The following is a 9193-nucleotide window of genomic DNA, read 5'->3' as shown; positions in this document are numbered from 1 at the left end:
CTGGCAGTGATTTGTCAGTGTTTCCATATCATGGTGTCTTCCGGCGCGATATGTATCGGATTGTTTAAGACCGTATCGGATCCATACTGTTTGGTATCTGGCAGTGATTTGTCAGTGTTCTGTTAGTAATCAGTCCCAGGTAGGTCTCGGTGGTTTCCGTATCATGGTGTCTTCCGGCGCGATATGGATGGGGTTGTTGAAATCCACCTCGATGGTGTCCGGTATCGGGTCGTAGTAGATTATGTGCTCGTTGTGGTTTTCTGCAAATGTGTTAGATTTGTTGATAAAAAGGTTACTGCCATGCGATCCCAATGGGGGTTGGCCGGTCGAAGTATTTACCTGATGGCGCCAGCATAGCTTGCCCTGTCAATCCCTAGAATTGTGTCAATTTTTTGTTTTTTTTTAATGGAATGTTATGCCTTGGATGCCAGCCCTTTAAGCCAAATCTCATAGAAAAAGGGACAAGCTATGATGGCGCCATCTATGCAAACCTTTAAAAGTTGCCAGCCCCATTACATAATCCGACAACGATAAGCGTAAAAAATTATAAGTTTAAAAACTTAAACCCAACTAGGTTTTTTAAAATTACATTTAAAAAAACATGTTGCATATATTTTTGTAATAATTTCTTAAAACCCTTTGTTTTGCCTAGTGACACTCGTGCAAAAAAGACAAATCGTAGGACATACTATGAATCGTTTTGTAGTTAGGACTGAACAGCGGAAATCACTGGTAGATAAGTCGACCAAGGATATCCATAACAACAAAAGAAAACATAAGTTAAATACTCACGAGTCAAATTCAATCTAGCTATAATATCATCCAAATGATGTTGCTCCAAAGTCGCAGTTATAGTACCGCGCGCCCGCAAGCTCCTCCTATCACGCTCCGTGTCGGACCCGTGCTGTTCCGTGTCGGGCCCGTGCCGTGCCATGTCGGATCTGTGCTGTTCCGTTTCGGGTCCGTGCCGTTGAGTATCTCCGTACGTATCAGAGCCTGTCGTGTCGCGACGGTGACGGGACGAGCGCGACACGGATACGGAGGCGTTGCGGTTGAGGAGGGGCAGTGTGAAGACTGATTCGGAGAGTGGTGTATTGTCAGGGCCGAATTCCTGGAAATGACAAGTAAAAACAAGTTACATAATAATTATTCATCAATTTGCATAAAGAGGTTTGATGCGTTGCAAAGTGGTTGGTTGACAATGGAATAGTTTTTAGGGGTGTAGTTTTATCCGCTTGGAAGGTCTTTAATTGGGTAAGAACACTTTAAATTAAAAAGTGCGTACGCGTTCTTAGTAAGTTATCAACTACTTACCAGACACTTCCCGCTGACGCAGTAAGACACATTGTTCTTTCCACAAGATGTCCCCAATGGGAACCAGCCTTCGTGTCCGTTTACCAAGTAGAAGCGGTGTGATACGCGCTCATCTTGGCACGCTATTCGACATGGCCGATCGGGGTCCTCTGTAATAAGGGGTCATACATTAATTACATCACACGTTTAGGGGGGGGGGGGGGGGGGGTCAAGAGAATATGACATGTTGTGACAAGGGGACGTGTGAAACTGTTAAAAAATATCTCGAATGATCACGATGGGGGAGGGGTCAGAGAATCTCGATAAATTTTTTTTCAAAGCGGGAATAATAGAACTGTCACAATTTGCGGGAGCTATGAGATGTTTTTCCTCAATCATCCGCCTCAAAATAGGCCAAATATGATCACATGATTTCTGGACAATCCCTTTGAGCATAAAGAAATGGAGAATAACTAACCAAGTGCTGGTGATATCTGCATGCCCAATCCTGACAGCCTTCTGACTCTCTCCTTGTACTTTGTACACACCATCGTCGCGTACTGATATGGGGATTTTCTTTGTGTGCATCCCTGGAACAAAAGGCTTATGAAATTCTGCTTGGTTTGAGGATAAAGCAGTTTTAAAAATGTTGATGTTGTAAAAGTGCCGGGTGTTTACCAAATCAGCCCGTGCGCTGTCCGGATGGCAGAGCTGTATGCTGGTAGTTCTAGCAGCCCGAACTAATCTGACACCAGTTCCTGGAGCAATGCAATGGTAGTGGCAACCGCTTGATGGACGCCATTGAGAACCAACTGCGCGGCGCCATGTTGATGATGTTTTCGTTCTAAAAATAAGAGGTGCAAATATTGTGTTACTACTAGTGGAAAATCGAGTACTGTGAGTTGTGATTTTAAAAAACTAGTTCTAGATTTTATAACACTTTGCGCTTAAATGGCTTCTGGATAAGCATAAAATGCCGCGGGAAGGCCATTGATGGGGGGGTGTGTGGGACTCGCCGCTTCTGTCCCCTCTCACTGGCGAGAGGGGAGGGAGAACCTAGCCCTACTCACTAAACCCACTCCGGCGTTTCATGTCCTCTTTGCCGTTTGTGAGGGCGCCATGGGATCGAGTACACTCTACCATGAGCATCACAGCTTTTCACTATGTTCTGATGGTGGGCAAGATTTCTGCAGTTCCCGAAGATACATTAATGTGGACATGATAACACAGTGAATAGTATAGGTGCTTAAAAAGGTCGGATATCGGCAACACGTTCAACACTACTAGATTTGAAAGCGGTTGAAGGCAATTATATTCTTAGAGCGTTTTCACATTGTCCCATCCGATATCGGATGTCGGAAGGAAGTAAAATGTAAGCTATTATGTGTTTCTCTGTATTTACTTATGCATTTAATAAATGATTATTAAAAACGATAAATAACGCAAAAAGGCGGACTTAATGCCAATGGCACTCTCCTGCAGCTGTTTTTGTCATAGGCGCCTTCCGACATCCGATATCGGAAAGGCGCTTCCGATAAATTCAGCCATGTCGGTGCCCCCCGTCAGCTGTCGGACCGATAATATTTGTTTGTGCGCGTATATTGTTAGCGGAGTTCGGAACGCGCCCCTAACTGACAGGCCGGTTGTCATGAGCGCGAGCTGTCAAGATGGCTTGGCGCCGGATCCACGGAAGCGTCGGTCAAGCATTGTTGTGTATCGAGTTAAAATAAATCGTTTACTCAAGACCTAGTGTGTTTTGCTGTTAATAATATGTAGGCATAATGCTTGTTGTGTGCGTGACCGATAAAGACGACGCCCGGGCGCGCCCCCGCGGCCTGACCTAGTCGATGTAGGATCCTACATCCGATATCGGTGAGGAGTGTGAGGACAATGTGAAAACGCTCTTATTCTCGTTAATCGGATCGTAAATACGCTTGCTGCAGTTGTACTACAAGTTTTGTTTGTCTACTGGGCCCATTTCTCGAACGGTATTAGACTAATATTATTAGTCCACGAACTGTCAAATCGTATGGGTTGCCATAACAACATCATCATCATCATTGGCCTTATCGTCTGTTGCAGACGATTTATGGTGTAACACCGGAGAGACACCGTTTTTGATGGCTAAAAAGACCGATGCGAGACCGACATGGCCTACCGCAGGCCTGACAAGAGAAGTTTGCGGAAAACGGTACTGAAACGTCTTGACGTCGTTTTTGCCTCTTGTCAGCGAGTGCGGCGAACCAGGACTCATCACAATACTTGCGACCCTCCAAAACGCCTTTGCGCCACTCCGTCCGTTGTTCTGCGAGCCTCTCCTAGTCTCGGTGGTCGATATGGAAGACAATCATGTCCCTCTTTACGCAATCTTAACAACACACTAATAATATTAGACTAATATCGTTCGAGAAATAGGCTCCTGGTAGTAGATACGTACGATGATGTGGACTGTTGAGGGGCGGCGGTTTGTAGTGGTAGTGCCTCCCATTCGCAATCTCCTGGACGAAGGGAGAACTCCGTTTCGGTGTTCGCGTTGCAGGTGAATTTCTGCAAAGGAATTTGTTGAGTTGATACTGATGATAGGGCAGGGGTAGGGTCGACATGTAACTCCTCTGGAGTTGCATGTGTGCATAGGCTACGGAGGCTGCTTAACATCAGGCGGATCGTATGCTTGTTTGCCACCGACGTAGTATAAAAAAAACGATCTTGATGTAAGGTCGAGTAAGTGATGTGGGGGCAACTTGATGAAGAAGTGGTTAAGGAGGACGCAGTGAATCGTCACCCGGCCTGGTTGATGTGCTGATATTTTAATCTATCGGCGATGATTGTTGGTAGTATCGGCATCGGCAAGATCATCGTACAAGTATCCACATGATCGCCTGTACAACGCAACCACCCAGCGATTCCCTTTGATGCGTGCCCAAAAAACCGACAACTCACGGGTCGCAGGCGATTGGCGCATTGGCGATGATAGACGATGACTGGCGGAGACTGCCGAGTCTACGCTATCGTGCCCGCCAGTCATCATCCATCATCGCCGATAGTGTAGAGGAGGCTTAAAGTTAAGCTGACCTGACAAACTCCTGAAATACAAAACATCGGTGACATAGTGGAGCACGCGGTTCCGTCTGGCAGGGTCCAGCCGCGGGACTTGTAGCCTCCGCCGCGGGTGTCGCACCAAACGGCGCAAGCGCTGCTGACATCTAAAATAAATGACGATCATTATTTAATGTTGTAGGTTTGTAGGAGATTTGTTTGTCAGCTCAAAATCATTGACATCCTAATACTGCAGGTCATAGAACTCATGGAGATCTTAGAGCATGCTAAAGAAATCGTCTACTGCCCATGACCACCCATGACATACCGCCCAGCAAACATTTTTCATTATTGATTTGACATAAAATGATACCGGTCAAAAAATACACGGTGGAAAAAAATTATGGGCTCTGGAGGGAAAGTGCCTTATAACCCTAAGTTAGCTCATTTTACTTATTTTTTTTTAAATTTTGGTTGTCTAAAAATATTTTTGAGTACTAAATATTCGATTTCATGGATATTTTATACGACAGACGAGTGTAAGACCTAACGTTTCTTGGAGAACTGTTATCATTAACTGTATCCACTAGTAAATTTAAATAGTGTTTATTTTTTGGAATTTTAAGTCGGTTCGATTCCCGGGCGATCAAGTGAATTTAAAAAATCTTTGAATGCAGTTTTGTTTCCTTTAAGTAAAATGAGCTGACTTAAGCACTTTCCCTCCAGAGCCCATACATTTTTTCCACACTGTATAATCTTGGGTGGTCTTGGTGTTTGGATTACCTTCCGTATCTATCCTCTGCAGACCAGTGCCAATGAGATCAGGATCCACTTCCCTCGCCCGCCGACAGATCTGGTCTGCAAACTCCCGGACAGTCATTGGAGGCACGTTGTGGCACTGCAGACAATAACATACACTTAAGAGCAATAAAAACGGGTTTTGGTTGAATGGAAATCGAACGCAAGTGGCCTAGAAGTGCGGCTTCCAAAGCTTTCTTATTTTTTCGCAACTGTAGCGGAAATGTCATTCTTCACTTGTCCCGATCTTGCCATTCGCCTGCGGCTCGTGGTACGATATCTCGGTACTCGTGAGGTAATGACATACTTTCCGCACTAGCATCGAAATGTTGTATTTACTGACCTGCTGTGCGTGACAAGATTGGTATTTCTTATCGTGACCGGAACAAAAGCTGTTCCCGTTGTCATGCCTGAAACAGAAATCAATATTATTTTATACCATCTTAACCCCAAAATATCATTAGTTTATTTCATTTGAATAATAGTTATTTGTTATACAAGGGTGCAAAGTTGTATTTTACCCGCGAGTGTGGAATTGAAACACGAGCAAGGGAAAGGATTCTATAGTTGAACCACGAGCGAAGCGAGTGGTTCTAAAATAGAATCCTGAGCGTAGCAAGTGTTTCAAGACACGAGAAGTAAAATACATTTGCACCCGTGTGTAACACAAAACTTTTCACCTCACTATAGCGAGGAAAGTGCAACATCCACAGGCGTTAGATCATCTTCATCACTGAAATCACTCATTTTTTTACGATATTATAACAAAAAACTCTGGAAATTCTGTATTTTTACGTGAGAAGTTTTTAAGTAAAAATTTTGTTGATAATGTTGACATTTCTGACGTCTGAAATGTCAATGATGCGTTTTGAAATTGCATCGACTCAACTTGTGCGTTCAGAATTATATTTAACATCATTATTAAAAAACAAACGTTTCTTATGGAACTTTAAGGTTTATGACATAAAATCATTAAATAAAGCTAAATTTGGTATTTTTATTAGATTCTCAAACCATTTGTTTAATGATAATTAATATCAAACGAATCATTATTATAAGCGTTTTACGTTTTGTTATCTGTCAAGCTACTTAAACATGCTCCATCCAAGGTCAAATTACTTTCCCCACTAGTGGATAAAATGTGTTTTTCCCCGCTTGTTTTAAAGGATAAAAGACAACTTTCCGAGCTAGTGAGGGAAAAACGAATTTCTTTCATATGTGCTCGGAAAAAAATATTGTGGGTTACATATTTATTTATTTTATTTTATTTATTAGGAAAACTTACCGCTAAAGTAACACGTTAGGTAATAACATAGAAGCAGTGAGCCAATTACAAGTTTCCACAGATAGAAACTGCGTAAAGTGCATGGCGCAGTGCATATGGTTACATTAAAGTAAAGTACTAATAATATTTAGGTACCTAAATATTATTAGTATCAGAAGTCATCCATCATCATTTTGATCTGTTTTGAATAGTTTACAAAATTTTTTTTGGAATTACAACATGCTCTACGGACTGCAACACTTATAACTAGTTCTAAAATATTATTATTAACTGATTAGCAATTGTACCTCATCTCACCTAGTAGGAAGTGATGATAGAGCAGATGTAGCTCAATGAGACCTAGATCATTTCAATCAGGTAATACAAACGAGCAAATTCCATTCCTTATTTGCACTAGAAATGATTAGGTAAATCGCTTTGTGCCAAAAAGAGTTATATCGACAGCGTAATATGCATTCGCTCCCTCATGACGCCCGAGGAAGGAATTAGGTTACCTGGGTCGTTGGCAGCGTCTGTTGGCGACGGCTACGCCTGTAGCCGCCGGGGCATGGGAGTCGGTCAGCAGGCAGGCGGACGCACATTCCGACCAGGCTGACCAGCGCGTCCATTGTCCGCGACGGGGCACTCCTGCACGCTCTACGCATTCTCCTCCGCGGCAGTACTGAAATAGTAGATTGTGTCACAAGGGAGAAAAGTGACATATTCACGGCGAGAACGTACATTGAATCTTGAACGAAGCGAAGGGTTCTATAATTGGATCCTGATCGTAGCGAGGGATTCTAAAATAGAATCCTGAGCGTAGTGAGGGATCAAGTGTTAACGCCCAAGGCGGAAATAATTTTGCTACCATGCGACACATACTATTTTTCACATCACCTATAAGGAATTTTTTTTTTCCAAAATATCATTTATCCTAAAAAAATTGTATGCAAAAAAGAAAAAAAATATGTCCTAGAACAGAAAGTGCCACTTTGATCCCTCGTAGCAGGGAAGAAAAGTGCCACTTTGATCCCTCCTAGGGGGAACGATAAAGCCCTTTTTCGAATTGGTGATGTGAAAACAATATTGGTTAAAGGTTAGATGTCTACGCCGAAGTTTACGCAGTGACGTGCGAAAAGTACAAATATGTACCTTTATGGAAACATAGCAAAGTTTCTATATAATGCAGCTCTACGCAGTGAAGCTGTTCTCACGCAGGGTATTGGTGCAAGGTAGTTATCTACCGCTTAGAAAACAAAAATGAAACTAACTTACCATATCTTCTCCACACTTAGTCCCCTCCAAGGCCGGATGCGAGGTCCATGTGTAACGCTCCCGTTGGCAGTGTAAGTCTCTGCAGATATCCTCTAAGCTTTGGGCTCCGGAGTGGCGGCTACCGCGGCCATATTTTAACATGCCTGAGAACGGAATATACATGTTATATGAAATCGCTTAAAATCTCCGCTCCGGGAATTTTGTCACGGTTCACTTGGGGAACCTGATGAAGTCCGCTCGGCAATTGAATCCCATGGATTGAAACAGGCACTAGTTTTTATAAAAGACCTTCCAACCTGGGAAACTTAGCTGGAACCATGGAACTAATCAAGTTGTTCTCCGATGTTCTCCTTTACCAAAAGTTGATTCGTAAATATTGAACGATAAAGTATTTCGTACACAATTAAGTTTCAAGAAACTGACTGGTACGAACCGGGGTTCCAAATCTCTACCTTCACCCACGCTGTAACATTTTTTTTGGTCTTGCAGAAAGGGGTCATCCATTAATTACATCACACGTTTCGGGGGGGGGGGGGGGGGGGGGGGTCACAAAAATGTGACATGTTGTGACAAGGGGGAGGGGGGAGTCATAAACTATGTGACGTCACTTTAACTTAAATAACAAGTTTTTGGAACGATAATCGTTTTTAATAATTTAATTTTCTTTCCTAATCTGTTTTAGGTTATAAAATGACTAATATTTCTTTTGTTTAAAATATTTAGATTAAATATTAATAATACTTAATTATAATTTCATTTCATTGAAAAAATGTGACGTCACACCAGGGGGGGGAGGGGTTTGCCAAATGTGAGGGGTCAAAAAACCTCGAAATTCGTGTGACGTAATTAATGGATGAACTCTATGTAATCGGGTGAAAAGAAAAATTTAGCTTTATTGCGTAATATTACGTTGTCGAAGAAAATAAATTAGTAACGCTAAATTTCATAGTTGTTGACAACCTCTTTCATGCTATTGCGTAAAGCAACGTAGCGACTAATCAATTAAATTACTTATTTAATAACGGTCATTTACTTTACAGTAATCTGTAGCTTTTCTGGGTCTAAGTTAAGTACTTACCTAGGTTTTGCCGATAGCATATTCCAAGAAAAGTCATATCCGCTTGTACTGTAAAGGTTTGTAACCTTTACAGCCTTTTTATCAGTAACTGGCAACAGCCACGTTTTGAATTTAGAATCGTATCGCCCTGTCAAATGGAACGGGGGTGCGTGTTCGCCATTTGTAAAGAAGCAGTCCTCTAGGATAGCGTCATATACATTTGTAAACTAGCTAACTTGAATGAAAAAGTAAGAAGATATTATCCATAACAGCAGTGCTGAAATCGCACTTAAACTATCGTGAGACATATTTCAAAATATTTATCAGTACGGTTTCCGGACTCCATCTGCGGACTGCCCCGCGCCCCCCGTCCCCGCCCCATCAGCGCGTGCGCAACGAGCGACGAGGCGGGTGGCGCGGGCAGTGCACGACGTACAACCGCCGCGGACACTCGTGCCTGAGGATGGATT

At 42.7% G+C, this 9193-nt stretch overlaps 1 protein-coding gene across 1 annotated transcript in view; it reads right to left on the bottom strand.

Annotated features, from left to right (window-relative positions):
• Positions 1-9193, bottom strand: part of LOC134749336 (A disintegrin and metalloproteinase with thrombospondin motifs 16-like) — a 58662-nt gene continuing 49469 nt past the window's right edge. The window contains exons 8-18 of the mRNA XM_063684254.1: positions 7667-7809; positions 6907-7073; positions 5471-5537; positions 5113-5227; positions 4366-4496; positions 3731-3840; positions 1972-2137; positions 1772-1883; positions 1315-1463; positions 793-1111; positions 1-260 (exon numbers count right to left, since the gene is read on the bottom strand). Of these exons, the coding sequence (XP_063540324.1) occupies positions 130-260; positions 793-1111; positions 1315-1463; positions 1772-1883; positions 1972-2137; positions 3731-3840; positions 4366-4496; positions 5113-5227; positions 5471-5537; positions 6907-7073; positions 7667-7809 (1610 nt within the window). The 3' untranslated portion in view covers positions 1-129. The remainder of the gene's footprint in view (positions 261-792; positions 1112-1314; positions 1464-1771; positions 1884-1971; positions 2138-3730; positions 3841-4365; positions 4497-5112; positions 5228-5470; positions 5538-6906; positions 7074-7666; positions 7810-9193) is intronic.

Source organism: Cydia strobilella, chromosome 18 (assembly GCF_947568885.1).
Source record: "Cydia strobilella chromosome 18, ilCydStro3.1, whole genome shotgun sequence".
Taxonomy (NCBI): Eukaryota; Metazoa; Arthropoda; class Insecta; order Lepidoptera; family Tortricidae; genus Cydia; species Cydia strobilella.
Note: the sequence above shows the minus strand (reverse complement) of the source record. Positions and strands in the feature narration are given on the sequence as shown.